The sequence below is a fragment of the Alnus glutinosa genome, chromosome 1, assembly GCF_958979055.1.
Source record: "Alnus glutinosa chromosome 1, dhAlnGlut1.1, whole genome shotgun sequence".
Lineage (NCBI taxonomy): Eukaryota > Viridiplantae > Streptophyta > Magnoliopsida > Fagales > Betulaceae > Alnus > Alnus glutinosa.
Genome location: NC_084886.1, coordinates 3,757,806 through 3,777,756, shown reverse-complemented (window position 1 = coordinate 3,777,756; position 19,951 = coordinate 3,757,806). Strand labels below are relative to the sequence as shown.

General features: G+C 33.2%; 2 protein-coding genes and 1 long non-coding RNA gene across 5 annotated transcripts; 1 reads left to right on the top strand and 2 right to left on the bottom strand.

Moving 5' to 3' along the window:
- Positions 1-725: 725 nt before the first annotated feature.
- LOC133858434 (uncharacterized) lies at positions 726-1,587 on the bottom strand. The gene is made up of 3 exons (XR_009898515.1): positions 1,505-1,587; positions 1,000-1,378; positions 726-855 (listed from the first exon to the last, which is right to left on the bottom strand). It is a non-coding gene; the product is annotated as an uncharacterized LOC133858434 (long non-coding RNA).
- Positions 1,477-2,985, top strand: LOC133858433 (transcription factor WER-like). The gene is made up of 3 exons (XM_062293903.1): positions 1,477-1,787; positions 1,882-2,011; positions 2,535-2,985. The coding sequence occupies exons 1-3, from the start codon at positions 1,670-1,672 to the stop codon at positions 2,941-2,943; spliced, it is 657 nt and encodes a 218-aa protein (XP_062149887.1). The 5' UTR covers positions 1,477-1,669; the 3' UTR covers positions 2,944-2,985.
- A 6,226-nt stretch (positions 2,986-9,211) lies between these two features.
- On the bottom strand, positions 9,212-19,951 carry LOC133866607 (carbonic anhydrase 2-like). 3 transcript variants are annotated; one of them, XM_062303188.1, is made up of 10 exons: positions 19,809-19,951; positions 19,333-19,417; positions 14,503-14,564; positions 14,076-14,216; positions 12,971-13,019; positions 11,561-11,677; positions 11,285-11,338; positions 10,482-10,567; positions 9,844-9,949; positions 9,212-9,568 (listed from the first exon to the last, which is right to left on the bottom strand). In XM_062303188.1, the coding sequence occupies exons 2-10, from the start codon at positions 19,384-19,386 to the stop codon at positions 9,404-9,406; spliced, it is 834 nt and encodes a 277-aa protein (XP_062159172.1). In that variant the 5' UTR covers positions 19,387-19,417; positions 19,809-19,951; the 3' UTR covers positions 9,212-9,403. The 3 variants fall into 3 exon arrangements, with proteins under 3 accessions (XP_062159172.1, XP_062159180.1, XP_062159189.1); XM_062303196.1 differs by having other exon boundaries at positions 19,333-19,418; positions 19,800-19,859; XM_062303205.1 differs by lacking the exons at positions 19,333-19,417; positions 19,809-19,951 and adding an exon at positions 15,191-15,351.

The following is a 19,951-nucleotide window of genomic DNA, read 5'->3' as shown; positions in this document are numbered from 1 at the left end:
ATTAATGCCTGCATGATCGTAGATGTTTGGCAGTACTGAAAATATTTATTTTGCGGCACCTACTTTGACTGCCTCCATCGTGCAATTTTGGGTGCCAATTTTTTTTTATTTTTTTTATTTTTATTTTTTTTGAGTAGGGTGCCACTTTTATTACTTCTAATATCCTCCCAAAATCAAATCCCACACGTGATTTCTTTGATATATATTTTAATCATAAGTACTTAACAAGACAAGAATTCAATCCAATCTGAACCCAAACTACAAAGGAAAAACCAACACTTGCCCTAGATTTTGTGATTTACAGGGCATCTGCACTGCAAGTCAATGGTTTGGCAAGAAGGCCAGGTTGGGGGACGTGTCAGAAAAATACTCGTCTGACGTCTTTTTTATTTGTATTTTTTGAATAATAAAAGGCAACGTGATTTCCGAAAATGAAAAAGGCCATGATAAAAGACAAGTCCGTGGGAAAGGGAATAAAATTATAAGGGCCTTCGTATCGGGAGGAAGAGGGCAGAAGTGGGGGCTCATCACTACTTGCATGATTGAAGATCATAGCAAATATGTTCCACTTTGCCCCTGACAAGTGACAAGTCCATGGAACTCGAACTCCCACCCTGTTTACATTTTCGGCCATACTCATTACTCACCATATACACACCTAACACAAGACTTCATACAACTACTTTTGGTTTCATATGGTCTATTGCTATCTATCAATTTTCGAATGCAAGAGAATTCGAACATGAATTTAACTGTTTATTCACATTTTATTGTACAAAATCCAAGTTTTTATGTTCACGCATGAGCTCCCCACGTTAATAATTAAGAACTCGTGGCACCTTAAGCTTGCATCCTCTGCACGAAACACAAATGATTCTAATATAGAGAATTTCAACGTGCATATGTATATGTCCATTCAGGATTCAGATTCTCAACAATATGATGCTCGGATTGCTATAATTTGGACAGTAAATGTAAAAGAGTATTTATAAAGCTTACTTGTTGGGAGAAGTGGGCTTGCTGCACAAGAATTGTTCAGACAATTTGGTCTCATAGAAACTCTTCTCTCACATTTGCAACAATTTGAGCAGCAAAATCCAAATTTTATGTTCATGAGCTCCCCACAATTAGTAATTGGGTCCATTGAACAGGGCAACAAGAGGAGTATTGGTAATGGGAATTTTCGTTTTGGGTTTCCTGTAAATGTAGTTAATTAATTAGTACAAACAATGTTTCATTATTGAGAGAGAACAATAATAAAAAGCAAACTGCAGTGGTGTTGGCAAAGGAACAGCATCCCCATGCCAATAAGTTACTTGACTTTCTGCCTTGGTTGGAAGCATTTTTGTCGTTTGTTTGTGTAGCCTTGATGCACCTGCTACAAAGTTAAGGAAAACCACAACCAATGCATTAAATAAGGTTTAATTGGTCTTGTTTTTACACAACTGATGTCTCCCTCTGATTCATTATAAATCGACAAAAATCTGAGGGCCGAGGCACTCACAACATAGCAAGGGCTTCTTCGTTGACAAAAAACTCACCCATGTGCATCACAGCGCCCAACGCTGTCAAAAAGGCCAAAACGTTAGACATACAAAGCCTTTCCAGGACTACTACTCCACTCCTTCACTAGTCTCCATCTCCCAACTCGGTCATAAAGAACACAAAAATGGAAGCAGAGAATCAGTATAAGAAAGGGCTGTGGACAGAGGAGGAGGACCGGATTCTGCTAGAATACATAAGGGTCCACGGGAGAGGAAAGTGGAACCGCATCCCTAAGGTGACAGGTAATTAAGAAACAAACCTTTTTCTTCAATTGGAATTAAGGTTTCGTAATCATTAATCAATTGCTTGCTATGTCAATGGCCATGGCTCTCGCAGGCTTAAAGAGGTGTGGGAAGAGCTGTAGGTTAAGGTGGCTCAATTATCTGAGCCCCACTGTGAAACGCGGCGGTTTCTCTGAGGAAGAAGAAGATCTCATTATCAGACTCCATAATCTCCTTGGAAACAGGTTCCCATGGGCCTCCAATTTCTTTTCTTTTTTTTTTGGGTTTTTTTCCTTACTTTTCTGTAGATATAAGGTTGCAGGTTCTAGTCTGACTAGTAGCTAGTATCAGTCGTTTGTTTGACTCAGATCATGGTTTTGATACGTTTTTGTTGGAATTTTTTATTCGTTTCTTCCATGTTCATTCGAAACATCCCACATCTAGTACTACTACATGTACATTATCCATGAAAGCAATCAAAATAACCTTAAAAAGGATCTTTTCGGGAAACTTTTTGACATTTGGAGGACCTTGCAGAAAGAAACCTACCTTTCTGGAGGAGACACTTTCCATGTCTAGAAAATTTCTTCAACCCAATTTACAATGTACCTAACAATATATTATCCTTACTTTAATAGACTGAATTGAAGAAAAATTTGTGTATTTCACACAATTTCTGTAATGAAAAAGGGAAAAAGGGAAAAAGAAATGCAGTCAGAAATTAAAGGTAGTAAATGCTGATACATATATAATAATGACTTTGTGAAGGTGGTCACTGATCGCGGGGAGGGTGCCGGGAAGAACTGACAACCAAGTAAAGAACCACTGGAACACTCATTTGCGTAAGAAGCTTGGCATCAAAAAGCAAAATAGAAAACTTCTGGGTGCGTCCAAAGAACACTCTGCTCAGATGGAAGAAAGAAACAAACTCTGTTCTGATCATTCGCAATATTCTAAGCTTTCTCACAGGACTGACTCCGCCAAATTGATGCAAGGAAGGACAAATGAGAGCGCTTTGAGTGCCGGTGAGGCATCTAATGGAGAATCACAGTGGATGAGCAGCCATTTTGCAGAATCTTCGCCTTTGATTTCGGTTGATCATCCGATTCTGGACAGTCCAGGCTTCATAGAACTTATAGATGGGTATCCTTTTGACCTAGGGTGGCAAAGCCTCTAATTTTTATTTTTTATTTTTCCTCTTTTATTGGTTAATCAGTAATCTTCTTTCTCTTTTTTTTGGTCGCTAATCATTCATGTATATCAAGATTTAGAGTTATTTAAAATTCTTTGTGTTCTTCGGATAATTGTTAGAGTTATATGGAGTGTTTAGATTTTGTGTATACCCGATTAAATATTTTTAAATGATTTAAGTTTGTTTGGGTTTGTAATTTTTTTTTTTAAAAATATCAATTTTAAAATGTGCGATTTGAAAAAATGATTTTAAAAAAAAAAACAATTAAACATTTGGCATAATAACAGTTCGGCTTTTAAAATTGCATATTACCCTTTAAAATTTTGTTTTTTTTTTTTCAAAAAAAAAAATCACATTACTTGCGATTTAAAAAAATATATTTATGTGTTTTCAAATTACAATTATTTAAAAACGCAGCTCCTAAACGATTCACTTTCTACAATTTCTTTTTTTTTTGTTTAAAAAATAAAAGGTATTTTCTAAACTTTTAAAATTTATAACATGAAATTGTAATCTTTGGGCTCATTTCAATTACCCATTCCGTTAAAATTTTCAGTTAAATCATTACGAAATAAACAAAAATAACCAAACTACTCATTTATAAAATACAATTTTATACGCTAGCAGTTTAAATTAAGGAAAAAATTAAACGGTGAGGGCCAGGTGATTCAGAGGAGTTGAAATATTCAATATCTTACATTAAAAAAAATAAGTGAACTTTCTCCTTTGACTTTTCCATTATTCTTTGTAAAGGAGTTAATCGGAAGTGATACTTTTATCTTATATTGATATAATTAATTTTCTCTTTGCAGAATTCGACCCAATAATTATTTCATCATTCATATTAAACATGATATATACGTTACTCTATGGAGAATATATTGTTAAGAGCACGTTTGAAATTGTGATTTTGTAGATAAAAAGTGTAATTTTAAAAAAAATATTTGATAGGTAGAGAGATGAAGTGAAGTTTTCTACATCAGAAAAAATTGAAGAAAAGAGTAAGGGCTTTTGGATAAGGAATCCAAGGATGAGTGAAGCTTGGGAGTCCAAGTCAAACAAGATAATCTGAAGCTGCCTTGAAACAAGAAGGAAATAGAGTAAATAATTAATGAAGATGGGGGAGGCCATAGAAATTGTAATTTGATTATTAATTCAACAATAATTAAAAAGTATATTCCTTGGGAAGATTTTTTTAACAAAACATATTAATTTGAATAATGAAATGGCAATCAATAAGACAAGCATTATGAATCATGATTGCGGTCGTGATTTTATCGAAACAATCAGCCTATGAATCTTTGCTTAGTGACTGCTATTATTACCATCAGTCTATGGGTCTTCTCATCTCATTATTATCCTCCTATCAAATTTAATACCATGTCGGATATGGAAAGGGTAATATCAAATTAATCCTTAGGTTTTAAAGTCATTTCACAATTAGGTCTTTATAGTTTATTATTATTATTCTATATAGGTCTTTCTCTGCATTTATTGTCTAATTAATTATAAATATGTCGCATAGGACTAATTAGTTAAGATTAATACTACACATTATACTCCCGCCTTATTGAATTGATATGACAGCGCCTATCGGACATTGTTAAAAAATAATAATAACAAATTCAAAGACTAATGACTCATCAATTAATGTCACGTGGCTCTCTTTTGACTTATTCTGTGCCATGTCACACAAATACTTTTAAAGGGTAAAGTCTACATATCCGATTCAAACTTTCACCTTATTGACAATTTAAAAAATTAAAAGAAAATTTAAAAAAGTTTTCTCTTTTTCTTTAAAAAAAAAAAAAAAAAAAAAATTAAAAGAAGTCGTTTTTTTTATAAAAAAAATTAAAACTAATTTTTTTTTTTTTTTTTTTTTAATTTGTAAGGTCATTTTTGTCTTATTAAAAAATTTTAAGGTCAATTTTATATTTTTACTAGACTTGTGAGGCTATTGACAACTTTTTAATAGTTTAAAAAACATTGTTAATTGGATGGTTAATGAGAGGGATATGTAAATTTTTTTCAACTTTAAATTAAAAATATAGCTTAAATAACAAATTAAAATAATAAATAAATACTTTAAATACCTGACAATGTGTGCTCATTTATTTCGTCAATATGTGACGATAACTTAAAACCGTGAGCCATTGACTCAAATAGAACGGTGGAGGTTGGCCCTTTACCGAGGGCATGTCTCACTTCACGTGGTTGGGTGACTTGGGTCCATTCTCCATGTGCTGTCCAAGTTTGTACAAGTATTACTCTTGGTGCATTACGATAATAATAATAATTAAAAAAAAAAACTAAACTTTATTTATCATTGTGATCTTTCTTTACTTTTGTAAAATGTATCAAATTTTTTAAAAATGTCAATTTAAGATATTCATTTTTTTCAGTTTAATTATCTATTATAATATTTTGTTTTTCTTTTTTGTCGTAAAAGAATGAAGAGTATTTTAAAATTTTTAACAAGATTTAACGAAAAATTAGAAGAGGGGGTTGAAATTTTTTTAAAAAAAGATATGTAGATTTAAATAAATAAACCCCTATTGGAGGACGGGAAACTGCCAAATTTTACGTTATTGCAAGTTGCAACTTTTTGTTCATTACCTAGTGCTTTAATTCTCTAGTTTTTAATTGGCAAATTTTACTCTTGTTTTTTTTTTTTTGGGTCAGTAAACTGGTTCACATCCCGTTAAACCTTCTACTAGCCGTACATTTTCACTGTAGCCTAACAAAAGAACATAAAGAATAGAATACAAAAAAGAAAAAGAATATTCTATGTTTTCAGACAAAAGAAAAGTGTCCTTTGTCTTTGGATAAGATCCAAAAGCCAAACAAAAAGGGCAAACAAGAGGTTAACTTTTGTAACATGCCTTATTTTTTTTAAAAAAAAAAAAAATCTTGTGGTACATAAAACAAAACTCAAAAAGGTGGTCTGAAACCCACATGAAATGAGAAAGCCAAACCATATTAATTTGCTCAGGAAAAGTTAGGGTAGACCTAAACCTAGTTGTTCGTTACGAAATTGGCAAATTCTATATTGTGCAAGCCCAAGCTCAAGCCCAAGCCCAAGCTCCCAACCCTGGTTACCGGTATAAGAAAGTATCCTAGTTGGGAAAGGCCCAAAACAATTCTATTTATTGCCCGTGTTTCCATCTCAGTTTCTCTATCTCAACGAGTTCAGTTTTTTGTTCAAATCTACTTGAAAATTATACCAATAATAAATAAATAAAATAAAGAAAATTGACACATAAACTAGTCTATTATAAACAGCAACATATATTGTGATGCTGATAAATGTAGGCATACAGTTACGGTCCAATTAAAATAAAGGTCCAATCTTATAAAAGTCCAAAAAAGTGCCTCAAATAAAAGACCGTTACTCTCCATAACTGAGATAGGTCTCCTCCCTCAAAGAAAAACTCTATCATTTCTATTTATTTTTGTTAGATAAAATATTGATTTGACTGTCGAAGTGATGCATGACGAAATTGGACGCAACCATAGAATTAATTAGCCTATAATGTGGTGATGTGATTGGTTTGATTTAAGCAAGAAAGGGAAGAGTCAACTACTCAAGAAGAAAATAAGAGACATTTGACAATTGTGATTTAAAAGATATTCTCTACCGAGTTGTCAACATCCATCAAGAGAAAGACCAAGAAGGAAAGAAGAGACTATCGACAAATCTCTCGATTCATCTTTTAAAGAATTCTCATATTTATATTTACGTTGTCGTCAAGTAATATTATAGTTATTATTTTTTTCCCTAAATATGGTCATTCTTTAGCACCAAGTATTTTCCATTAATTTGGAGATATTCTTTGGTACCAAGTATTTCCATAATATGCTTATTTGTATTTATTCAAGTCTTAGGAGATTTTTTTAGGGTTTTGCTATTTTTGGTAAAATCCTAGAGGTCGAATTTTCAGCTATATTAGCCCGGCTTGTGGGCGTTTTTCAACAGCTTATTATTATTGATTAGTTATCAAAATTCAGAGTTTTCTCTCTGTTTTGGGGTGAATTTTTTAGTTTCTTCCTTGCAAATTACCTATTGATTAGCCTATAGAATAATCGCTATTCTGTTCCGGCGTCAATTGGTATCAAAGCTTCAGCACTTTCCTGAGACGAGTTCTTCATCAATTTCGATGGTTGGTGGTCGTAGTCGTGGTGATCGTCGTGAGCAGGTTCCGAATGAGGAAGCTCCGCACCATGATTGTTCTTCATCAGTTTCGATGGTTGGTGGTCGTAGTCGTGGTGGTCGTCGTGAGTAGGTTTCGATTGAGGAAGCTCCGCATCATGATCGTAACGTTCAGGATATGATGATTGAGGATTTGCAAAGGCAAGTTGCAGAGTTAGCCCAACGCCTAACGGCGCAGGAAGTCGGCAATTGTGAGATGAACTCCAATTTTGATTCCACCTTCGACAACCCGTATCACAATCCTGCTCTATACCGGGAACAACGTGGTCGGGATGAAGAAATTGTTGATGAAGAGTTTCAAGAATACGAATTCGTTGATGAGGAGTTCATACATGTAGATGTTCATGATGATGTTGAACATGAAGATGTTGAAAATCCTTCACAAGGATTTGTGGATTGAAATTCTTCCCCAATTTATGATGTCTATCATGAAGAATAAGATTTATTGAAAGAGGTAAGTTTTGTGGGTGATGCAATAAAATTTATTGAAAAAAATAATGACTACCGTGTGTTTGATGAAAATCTACATAACGAGGGATTTCAGTTGAGTAATGAGGAAGTTAGTTATGTTGATTTTCTTGGGATTGAAAATTTTCTATCAAGTTCTTCTAGTAATAATTTGAATGTTGGTTTTGGTATGACGAATGACAATTTTAATTTTTGCGGTAAAAAAAAAATTGATAATTCATTGAAGACTTTTATCGAGCGTGAATTGGAGAAAATAAATAAAAGACGTGAGAAGATTGAATTATTTCAATTCAGTGTGAGGCTAGTTGTTGTGATGAGTTGCAATTTATTTATTTTCTGGTTTCAAGTTATTTTGGTATTGAGAAATACGAGATGGAATGAATTAATCGGCCTTCCAAAAGATCGAGGTAAAAAAGATTCAAATTCGAGGACGAATTCTTTTCAACCCGGTGAGACTGATGCAGGACGAAATCGGACGCAACTATAGAATTAATTAGTCTATAATGTGGTGATGTGATTGGTTTGATTTAAGCAAGAAAGGGAAGGGTCAATTACTCAAGAAGAAAAGAAGAGACCTTTGACAATTGTGATTTAAAAGATATTCTCTACCGAGTTGTCAACATCCATCAAGAGAAAGACCAAGAAGGAAAGAAGAGACTATCAACAAATCTCTCGATTCATCTTTTAAAGAATTCTCATATTTATATTTACGTTGTCGTCAAGTAATATTATAGTTATTATTTTTTTCCCTAAATATGGTCATTCTTTGGCACCAAGTATTTTCCATTAATTTGGAGATATTCTTTGGTACCAAGTATTTCCATAATATGCTTATTTGTATTTATTCAAGTCTTAGGAGATTTTTTTAGGGTTTTGCTATTTTTGGTAAAATCCTAGAGGTTGAATTTTCAGCTATATTAGCCCGGCTTGTGGGTGTTTTTCAGCAAATTATTGTTATTGATTAATTATCAAAATTAAGAGTTTTCTCTCTGTTTTCGGGTGATTTTCTTGTTTCTTCCTTGCAAATTACTTGTTGATTAGCCTACAGAATAATCGCTATTCTGCCCGGCGTCACGAAGGCTCTACCGCTAGAATAGGATCCTCTTCATTTCAAATGAAATGGATAATATCCATTTTATGGTCAGAAATTAAAGTTAATATATCTAATAGTATACATGATTTCACATTATTTAAAATTTTAAAAGACATATTAACATTAACTTCATATACAATGTTAGATATACCAACTTCAAATCCTGACATTTCATTTAAAATGAATAGTATCCATAAAGAGGATCCTATTCCCCTTCAGCTGGCCCTGACAGCAACACCCTAGGGTTTCTCTCCTTATTTTGTAGGCGACTCGTTATTCAATTTAATAGTTCAAGACCAGAGTGCAGGCGAAACCACCGACTTCTTAGTCACCTCAAATTTCTTTTAAAAAAAATAAAAAAAAATAAAAAAAAATAAAAAAAAACCCGAAAGATATGTTTTTATTTATTATGTTCGATACACGTACGTTCGAAAATCAAACGTCCAACAATTAGTTAAAGGACAAGACAATAAAAAGTCAGGTTAGAGGATTAAAAAAGTAGTATTATATTTATTCAAGCCAGATATCACATAGATTTCCAGAAGTAATTTCATGGAATACTGCAGTATGTGTCCAAACGTGTTATTTAAGACAACATGTACAGCACGCAACGTCGGAAAACAAAAAACAATTACGTACGTACGAGATGAACAGAACGACAGTGTACCAGATGCTCATTCAGAAAAGAAGTGCGAAACTTTGGACTCAAGATCCCAGAGCTGAAAAGTTCCTTTGACAAAATCGTAGTGTGCACCCTTCACAGCTAATGTTTTGTTCGCCACAGCATTTCCCACAAACGGATACGTCAATAAGTTTCCCAGCGACACATTCACAGCCTCCTGCATGCATTAGGTTCCCACATTAATTTCACATACAGACTTAATTATAAAAAAAATTACACAATTTTAAAGACTAAACAATAATTTTACCAGATGCTTATTGCAAGTTTTGAAATCGTTATCCTAAAATATTTTGGATGACTCGGAAATTAAGTAAATAGTTTCCTCAAGTTTGTTATTTTCAGGTGTGAATGAGCATTTTAATTTGCCTGAATTATTTTGAAGTGATAATTAATAATATGGTGCATGTATATATGCAATGGGTAATTTTTTACCTTCTCGCAGTTGGTGCACTGCTCCGCGAAACTTAACTCACTGTGATCTGCCTTAACCTTGGCCTTCGCGGGTGAGCAGATTTGGACCCATTGCTCAATGAAATCACTGATCGAAAGCAATCAAATTGTTAATTAGATTAAATCCAACTTCAACATAACCAATTTTCAGATGACTTGATTTAGTACTGAAGAGATATAAGGCTATCCATAATTTACGTACCTAAACTGAAATATTATCACAAATTCCTTACTAATTAAGGAATATGCATCCCGAATCCTTTCATGTTGACATGGGAAGAAGACATAAAGGATTATATTAAAGAATATATATATATATATATATAATATGACTCCTAAGTCCTATCTCTTTCCGATCATGTGGGGGGCAACAAAGGATGCCCTTCTTGCTTTATCGTACTTTTTGGACGCTTCCAAGAATATGGCACCACTGTGAAACATCTAATTTTTTACCTTTTTTTTTTTTTTTTTTTTCCCCTAATCTTTGTAGAAATATTTCCTGCTCCTTATTCTTCGGCTCGACATGAAAGTGATAGTTTGACACATGGGAGCTTTAAGTTTCTAGTATGAATTTTAATTAATTAGCCATCATGCGAACATGATAGAGGAGAGAGTCGTACCTGGCAGTGGTCCCATCGTCCGGAATAGACATGAGTCCCTTTATACCACCACAGCAGCTGTGTCCAATTACCACTATATTTTGGACCTGAAATGCTTTCTCTTTTTGGATCAGTATCGGAATAAAGGGCAAAAAAAAAAAGCGGTGTCTATATTATTATAATTACTACTTTTTCTTTTTAGGCAAACTATTCCGACTTTTTTTCATTTTTTCCCTTCAAACAATTCAACCACCCTAATCATTTATTATTTGCCGTATATAAATATAAACCAATCAAACAACTTTAGTGACCCCCATCACTTCAAGAGATTACCTGACCTAAACGTCAAACTTTTATTGACAGTTTTCTTTACATATTTTAAAGATGAATAAATTGTAAAAATAAAGTGTGTAAATAAATTTGTAAAGACAAACAATAACACAAACTCCAATCACTATCTATATATTAGCGTCTTTTATATATATATATATATATATATACTGCCCTTTTCGATAGGCATTTAGTAAGGGAATGCATAAGGATTTTATCCATTTATTATCTCCAAAGGTGGGGGAAGTGGATGCTAATTAATTCAATGCTTTTTTTGTGAAGTATGTAGACATTCGTCGGTTGGGCTCTGGTTGGCTTTAAAGTTGGAAACTCGTGTGGGGAAAGCACAGTGACTAGACATCACGTTTCCCTAAATGCCCCAACCAAGGAGTCGTGTCCCTCCCACCAAAAGAGCAACTACCACTAAAGAAATAGATGACGTGTAAGAATATAGTTGGACGGCATAAAGAGATCGAGGCTATCGTATTATTCACCTTCAGATGCAAAACTGCATATTCAATTGCCGCCCCCACGCCAGAGTATTTGGTCTGCAGTAACCAAACAAGTATAATTAAACAGAAAGAAATAAACGATATTAGAAAAATTAAAACAAAAGCTTTTTGAGGGATTGATTAAGAGTTAAGTTAATGTCGTACGATCCAATTCATGATCCCTTGTCGTCGCCAAGCGTGGCAACATCCAATACATGACACCTAGCAGATGACTAGAAAAGTCTAGAAGTGCAGACAAAAATTTACTGCTAGGCAAACCTTGTCGTATGGCGGGACCATATTGGCGATGTTTCGTACCATAAAGGCCTCCCCCGGTTGGAAATTCAGGATATGGGAGGGGCAGACTCGAGAGTCTGAGCATGCAAATACCAAAAACTGCGTAGGAAAAAAATAAAAAATAATTAAAAAACTATGTTAATTAGCTCATTGAATGTACGGTAATGTAAGTCCGAGTAATGCTAGAAAGAAACTTATTTTATTGTATTTTTTCAAAATTAATGTAATTTTTACTTATGTCTACAAAAGCTTCCCACTTTTTCAAGCACTTGGAGCCATAATTTCACCGACAGTTTCCAAAAGCAGCAAGTAGGTGAAGTTCACAGTAAAATATTGACGACCATCGGGCGCATACAATGGAAGGGCAAATCATGGACCCAACAATTACCCAATTTCTTCACTAGCATTGAGTTCCACTAAAAGCCAGAACTCAGAAGGAAACACACAATTTTGCTCTACAAGGTTGTTTCTTGTTAAAACTGAATTCGTTTAATTATATTGAGACACAATCATGGGACACGTATTTTAATTCTAACAAATTCAATTTCAGTTTGGACCCAATCTGAATCGTTCCTCTTATCTGAAAAACCATGACTCCGTTTAATTACTAATGCTTCAAAGAGAGTATTTTTTTTTTTTTTTTTTTTTTCAAAAAAAAGTGCATTGATGTGACATTGTGATAAAAGTAGTTTTTTTTTTTTTTTTTTTTTTTTTTTTTTTTTAAACGGGTGATAAAAATAGTTTTAAGTGTTTTATGTTTTAAAATGGTTGTTAATTTTTTGTTTTAAAAACAAATAAAAATAAATGAGAAACTTTGCTTAACCCTCTAAATTATCTTCGCTTTTGCAATTATCCCATAAATTTAAAAAACTCTCAATTTAATGTATCAATTTTTCAATTTCATCAATTTGTTAAGATTTTTCATTAAATCCCATAAAAATTTTAAAATACCCATATTTTAAAAAAAAAATTAAAAAAAAAATCAAGCAACTGTTTTTTTTTTTTTTTTTTTTTTTTTTTTTTGCAAATTTTGTCAAATCCTAACCAACAATTAAATACTTGCAATTTTTTTCTAAAAAAAATGAGGGATATTTTGATGTCCCTCCGTAATAATTGAAAGAATTAAATCCTAACGGATTAGTGACATTAAAAAAATAAAAATTGATATAGTAAATTGAATTTTTTTTTTATGTTTATGGGATAATTGTAAACGTGAAGAAAATTCAAAAAGATTAAATAAAATTTTTCAAGACAAAAATTATTATCAAACAAAGACGCAACTGAAAATAAAATAAACTTACTTTCTGGAATCTTTTTTGGGAAAAAGATATAATTTTATAAATGCTATTTGAAACTAAAAAACAAAACGTTACTGATAATAGGATAACAAACCTTGGGGCTCTGGCATTTGGCAAGATCACCGTACAATGCAGGATTCTTTCTGAAAAAAGGCACGCCGTAACACTGTTAAGTGTCTAAAAAAGTAAATTACAGACGGAAAAGGTTTGCTATCAATCCCCATTACAGACAATCCCCCAGTTAAATAACTTTGTTCCCTAAATTAAATAAAAATTCCATGATTTTCTTCTAACACAAACTTTTTTTTTTTTTTTTTCCCAGGATCACTGAAGCTTGTTAAGCTCCAACAATCCGGGAATATCCAAATTATTTATGCTTTTGGCATGTTAAAAGCACCATTAAGAATCATGCTATTTCAACCATACAAATGTCTACATCACGAGCATTAAAAATAAGGGAACCCCACAACTACCCTATGTTCATATCCCCACACAAATTCATTGATACCATTGAAGATAGAATTACACTATAAATTATGAAAAGCTTTGTACTTTGAACTAAGATTAAATTTGGTACGTAAAATAACTATTTTATTAAAAAAATATAATAATTTTTATTAAGAATAGCAGAAAGTAAAATAGAATAGCTTTAGTATTAGAGTATATAATAAGTATCTAACACTTGAAATAATCATTCTTCATGCGCAATGGGAATGATTATTCCAAAACTATTTCATTTCACTTTTTTTTTATTATTATTTCAATAAAAATTATTCATTTTTTTAATAGAAAAGCCATTACGCGTACCAAACAGAAAGTACTGTTAAGAGTATTATAGTTTTTACTACAAAGATTAAATAAAAAATTGATTTATCAATTTAATTAGTTAGTAACTAACTTATTAACCATACACTCTTGGCAATTTCATTAATTATAGACATACCTTAATTTGTGAATAATTTATAATAAAATATTTTTCATTAGTGATTTACCAACCAAATGATGGTTTGTTAAACCGAATAGGACCAAAGCCATATCCGAATCTACTAGTTATGGGCATATCATTTTAATTGACATGGAAAGGGCAATTTGGGCACTTTGAAGCAAAAGAAGGGAATTTACTAATTTAGACAAACAGCATGTTCCAGCTAACTGGGACATAACACAACATAAGCTGTCCAAGGACTTTGAGAACGTACTCAAAGTTATGTTTCTTGAAGTGTATGAACCCGGTTTTGATCCTCTCGACCGGATCGAACTGCTTCGAATCGGCCGCCTGCAACTCGGCCGTTATCTGCTTGATCTTTGCGGCGGCAATTTCCCCGAGGTCAGCATTGGCACTGTAACAGAAAATGGTTTACCAAAGTCAGATTCTCAGACTACAATCAGTTCAAGTGGGGACCCATCTGACAAACGGCTGATCTAAACCGTTGTTTTATGGGTCCCACGGGGAAAAGGGCGACCTCAAACGCGTCCTCAAATGTTGTCTGATTTAATGATGGGCGTTAAGGAATGGAATGTAAAATGACATTATAGGATGGAAAATTGTTGAATATTTACTGAAAAATGAACCACGGTCCAAGGGCTGCTTTGTTTGAACGACGAAGGAAAGAGAAGACCGTGTACCTGAGAAGCTTCGTGAGTTCTGCAATGGCCTCCTCGTATGACTCTGTCGCCATGTCTTCCCTCTGCTGATTCCAAGAATTAACTTAGGAAAGTAATAAGTTGTAATTCACCGAAGGAAATGAACAAAGAAGAAACTAATCATAATCGTGTTGATTCTGATAAGAAACGGAATCGTTTGACATTTCTTTCTGATAAAACCAAAAAAAAAAAAATCAAAAAAAAAAAAAATCAAAATCAATGAACTTAAACTTGCTTGGATGGTCAAAGGGAATTTATCGGATTCATTTCTTTAATGGATCGGTTTCAGAATCTACGATACTGAGAAATAGAAATCAGACAAAACATAAACATGTTTTGAAATTCGTCAAATTCATGTAAAATTGTGAGCATAAGAATTCAGCTCAAACGATTACAGCAGGATCGCATTTCTTGGTCGGATGAACAACAACACAGATTCTCAAAAACAGTACTGGTGAGAGACAATCAGAAAAGAGCCAAAAACACCAAAGCAAGCCTTATGACTCGCTCAAATTCGAAAAGAAAGGAACAAGAACCGTGGGCGAGAATCAGATCGAAATCGAACTCCACGGTGAGACAGTCTGATTCAGTTTCGTAAAGACGTAAAAACACAGAGAAAGCGTGAGTACTTGCAGAGGAAAAGAAAAAAACAAAGAGCATCTGTACGGACCTTTCTCTGAGATTCTTTCTGGTTCCGAGTTTCTGAAGAGAATTTAACGATCTAATAACGCACTCACTTTTTTTAACGAGCTCGCCCCAGCCCACCATTCACGTATGTATAGAGTTCCAGAGAAGGCAGGGCATGGCTCTCACAATATATGCAATTGACCAATCTTGCTAAACTTTATCCCTTGGACGACTAAGCCCATGGTTAAATCTACAAATAACCATTATGTCTTCTTCCATGCTTACCATCTTTCTTTGTCTTGAGTCGGGATTGACTACAATTTGCTGATTGAGTCGTAACTAGTCTCAATCTGTGAATAAGAGAGGGTTTGATAGGGCTTATTTATTCGTACAAGTGTCCAAACAGCTCGAAGTGCGAGGATAAGTAGACCCATCAAAATTATTTTTCAATTAACTGTTTAAATTGACTACAATTCAATTATTAAGAAAATTTCAGTCCTATTTGTTTATTGTACAACTGTAACGACTCACCTCCAATAACACAATATTGTTTGTTTTTGGCTTTTCAGAACTAGACTTCTCAAGAGGTCACTCATTTTAGTACTACTTTGGCAGAAGCATGCTTAACTGTGGAGTTCTGATAGGTTTATGATCATCACGGCTTTAAAATGTATTGTGTCAAGAAGAATGCGTTTATACATATAAACACATCCTCATTTCCAAGCGATGTGAGACGTCACAACAACCATCTAAAATTTAAATGTTTCGTATTCTAAAATGTTTGGTTTATTATCTTGTACATCTCTTGTTTATCTTCGTAAAAAAAATGTGTAGATTTACTATCGAATCTATGGGATTATATGTGAGTTTCACACATTTAAATTATTTAATGATAAATTTACATAAGAAATAAGTAAGAGAATCACACTAAACGCTACTCTTTATACTTATTTATCACATTTATTTTATATCGATTGTTAAAATCATGTTTGCATGCAAGGGAATAGGTGCGAAGAGTTACTTTTTTAATAAATAGGATGATTGGCTTATTTGATAAATGCATGTACAGAACAGAGTAGTGGATTGTTAGTTTTAAAATTTGTAAAAAGTGGTGATGTGATATAAAATAAAAAGAATTTGTATAAAAAGGTGAAAAAAATTATGTATTGTAGTGAATTTTTTTATTTGAATAGTAATAAAAAATTATTGATGTGATATAAAAAAAATAAAAAAAGTGGGAATGTTTTGATGTTGATTGGTGGTGAAAAATATAAAAAAATGAAGAAAAAAAAACGCATGAACAATATTGTATTGTTTTGTATTCTATCAAACAATGCTGATATTACAGTAACGATATGATAGAAACGTCTCATTCTATGCTTTTATCCCCCAAAAAAACGTTAAAATAAAAACTCAAAAATGACTAGAGATGAAAAACGCGTTTCGTTGACATTTTTGTACGTGGAAGTTAATAATACGCTATGGAGCAGGCGATCAATACCGTGAAATACAGTGGACTGCGAGCAACGGGTTTGACAACTTTGATTGGGCTTCTGATTTTTTTACTACTGATTGATGGGAGACCAGCTCAACCAAGGGAAAAAGTAACAAGCAAAAGATAAACCGACGGCCAGTGGGGTGTTGGGGTTGGTAAAGTCAACTAAAGAGACGTATATGGCTACCACGTGGTGGGTCAGGAGTGGATGACGACCAATAATTTGGCTCACCTTTGTTTTTTTCATAGATAGCACTGACCCACCTTAAATAAAAAAAAAAAAAAGGGAAAGTAGAAAATAATTGATGGCTTGGTTGTGATTCGTGAACAGAAAGTCGAGTGGGTGAGCGCGTGACTGGATCATTTACTTTAATCCCATCCTATTTGGAGGGGTTTTGTTTTTCTAAAAGCTATGGTTTTAATAAATAATTGACTTTTTGGCCTTTTTTTTCTTTTTCTTTTTTTTTTTTCTAGTTCATAAAATTGACAAAGCAAAAATGCTTTGGAACTAACATCCAACAACAATAAGGTGATTTTCCAAACGAGAAATTTTATTATTAGGCTATTTAAATTTTATAAAAATTTAAATAATTTTAGAGAAAATGTTACAGAGCTTACTTTGTCCTTACGGCCAGAGCCGGAACCACGTTATGCCTTGTAGGCCACAATCCTTCAAAAAAATTTAATTTTTTTTTCTTTGTAATCCCCAACTTCTTTTAATTTTTGACTATTGATATGCTTCTCAAATTTCTCCTCCAATGAAGAGGCATTTAGAGGAAGAGATTAATGGACCATATGGTGGTCCTGATTGGAGTTTGGATAGGGCATTAGGGCTAGAAAAGAAATGCATTTTTGGACACAAATGCAAGCAAGATACAAAAGTTAAGGCACGCTTAGAAAGAAAAAAAGTAGCATATAATCCAGTTGCACGAACAAAGTCTTGATCAGACAAGGATGAATCGGAGGATATTCATTGGCTCAGATTGGAGAATTGAGATTTGTTACCTAAATGATTTATCAAACATATAACGGGATAAATTGTTAGTACGAATGAATTTAGACTTTACATTTCGGATGAAACTTTTAAGTTTCAAGAGAACCTAAACTTTTTATTTTTATTTTTTATTTTTGACAAAAGAACCTAAAACTTTTTTAAACACTAGGCTTGAGATTAATTTTTTGATTTCTCTTTATTAGTTGATCACCCTTTAAAATTTAAATAAATAACTAAATGACTACCCAACTCAAACCGAATCAAATTAAAATACTTAAAAGATAAATTCCTACATTGAACAACAAAAACTTAGTACTAAATGATTTATGCGTCATGCATAATGCTGTAAATAATTAAAAGACTCACTTAGATAAATAACTACAACTATTTTTATTTAATTAAATTAGTCATAACCCAAAATAAGCTAGAGTCAAAATAATTTTTGATGAGATATTTTATCTTGGTAAAATCCTCTGGGCATGCAAATTCTAATACCATAACAGGATTTTCCGTCAACGCGGCGTTGGATACAACCGGGCGAGAAGTTGATGAACCAAGGTAGGCAACCTTAGCAACAGCGCCGACAGGTTTATGGGATCTTGTAAAGAGTTTCAACGGGTCGGACACGCAAAATAGAAGTTTCAGTTGGTGCAAATAAATGAATAAAATAAGGTATTTAAAAGTAGTTTTGATCGGGTCTTATTTTTTTATTTTGATATTAATTATGGATGACCAAGGAAAACATTTTTCTATTTATCCCCACTTCACATGGCCGTATATTTTGCAGGGTCTGCAATTTACAATGAGCGGCAGACAAGGAGCCATGTTACCTTGATACATGAAGAAAAGATAAGAAAAGTCAAGGCCAGTGGAGCCATCTCCAGAGGATTGGCCTGTCACCACTATTATCTATTTTGTATTCTTAAAAAAAGGAGATAATTTTTAAAGTCATTATCGGAGGCGTAATTGATTATTATTGAATTTTGATCAAATGATGATTTTAAAAGCCACCTTCTTTTTTGATGGACACAAGATATACATTCAGAATTACTCAACAAAATCTCACTACAAATGGGAGAAAATTGGAGCATGCTTAATTGAATTGGGCAGGGCTCTTCCCCCATCTGGAATCTGGATTAATCTATCTAATTTTTTTTTAAAGAAGGATTAATCACTCTAATCAGTCAAACTTCACTCATACTATTATGCATTCTTCCTTGGCAGTGGACTTGCTCTCCCTTTATCAGTCATTCATCAATTTTAAAATATGTTAGGGAGATTAATATTTTAAAGAGGGGTAAAAGTTTTGTTTTTAATTCAATTTATTAAATTGACATCTATCCTTAAATTATGTAACTCTCACATGCATTTTTAATAGTAAATGTCCGTTTAATTAATAGACCGTCTTAGATCTAGTGGTAAGTTATAAATAGGAGTATTTAATTGTAAATTATTTTATATTTAAAGTTTTTGAGTCGTAAGAGTTCAAGAGTCTCTAAGTTGTTTTGCCGTCGGAGTAAGGTTGTAAGTCTAGTTAAATCAAGTTTAATGAATAAAATTAACATCTTGGTTTGAAGGACCGTTTAAGTTACTTCTAAAAACCTACCTTAAATTACCCTGTTAACATCATCACTCAAATCAAAGCTTAAACAATAAGTTTAAATTTAATTATATTATATTAATCAACAGAACTTACCGAAACCTTGCTTGTACAGCATAGCATCATGCACTTTCTAAATGTTCCAGCCATGGTTCTCTTTGGGTAATCCACAGTCTCCCCCCTATTTCATAACAGAAAGCTGAACAAATTAATTATCTAAGGCTGTAATTAAGTTTCTCATAAAAAAAATTATGGACTAATTAAGTCTCCGGAACTAAGTGAATCCAAGAGACCGGCCAGTCAAATCTATGCTAGTTATCATTCTAAAATGACTAATCAAATTGCAATTTTAGCTTTCCAAAAGCACTTATAAACTAGCTATAGTTAAGGAACCAATGTGATTACTCACTCTGTGTCATATTTTCAATGTGGGACTAGGTGTTACAGAAAGCCAATAATATAAAGCAGTACTCCATTATCGACCGCACTGTTGGTCTGTGTGTGTAAAATCCAATCTTTTCTGGAACCCAAATAAATCCAAGGGGTTGCATGATGGGAGAGAGAGAGAGTACCAGAGAGCTAGAGAAAGCTTTTTGGGCTGCGAAAATGCACTCCTTTCCACAAGGTTCTGCTAGAAATCTGAAGGACGCTTTGTTTGGATTGGAGTGGGTGGGAAACATAAAGGCGAGCCAGAGCCAGCAAACTCATGAAGTCG

Excerpts from the sequence above, each read along its gene's own strand:
- LOC133858433 (XM_062293903.1), top strand. The coding sequence starts at position 1,670 with ATGGAAGCAGAGAATCAGTATAAGAAAGGGCTGTGGACAGAGGAGGAG. Across the intron at positions 1,788-1,881 it reads CCGCATCCCTAAGGTGACAG|GCTTAAAGAGGTGTGGGAAG; the intron begins GTAATTAAGAAA and ends TGGCTCTCGCAG. Across the intron at positions 2,012-2,534 it reads CATAATCTCCTTGGAAACAG|GTGGTCACTGATCGCGGGGA; the intron begins GTTCCCATGGGC and ends GACTTTGTGAAG.
- LOC133866607 (XM_062303188.1), bottom strand. The coding sequence starts at position 19,386 with ATGGCTGGAACATTTAGAAAGTGCATGATGCTATGCTGTACAAGCAAG. Across the intron at positions 14,217-14,502 it reads GAACTCACGAAGCTTCTCAG|TGCCAATGCTGACCTCGGGG; the intron begins GTACACGGTCTT and ends TTTCTGTTACAG. Across the intron at positions 9,950-10,481 it reads GACGATGGGACCACTGCCAG|TGATTTCATTGAGCAATGGG; the intron begins GTACGACTCTCT and ends GCTTTCGATCAG.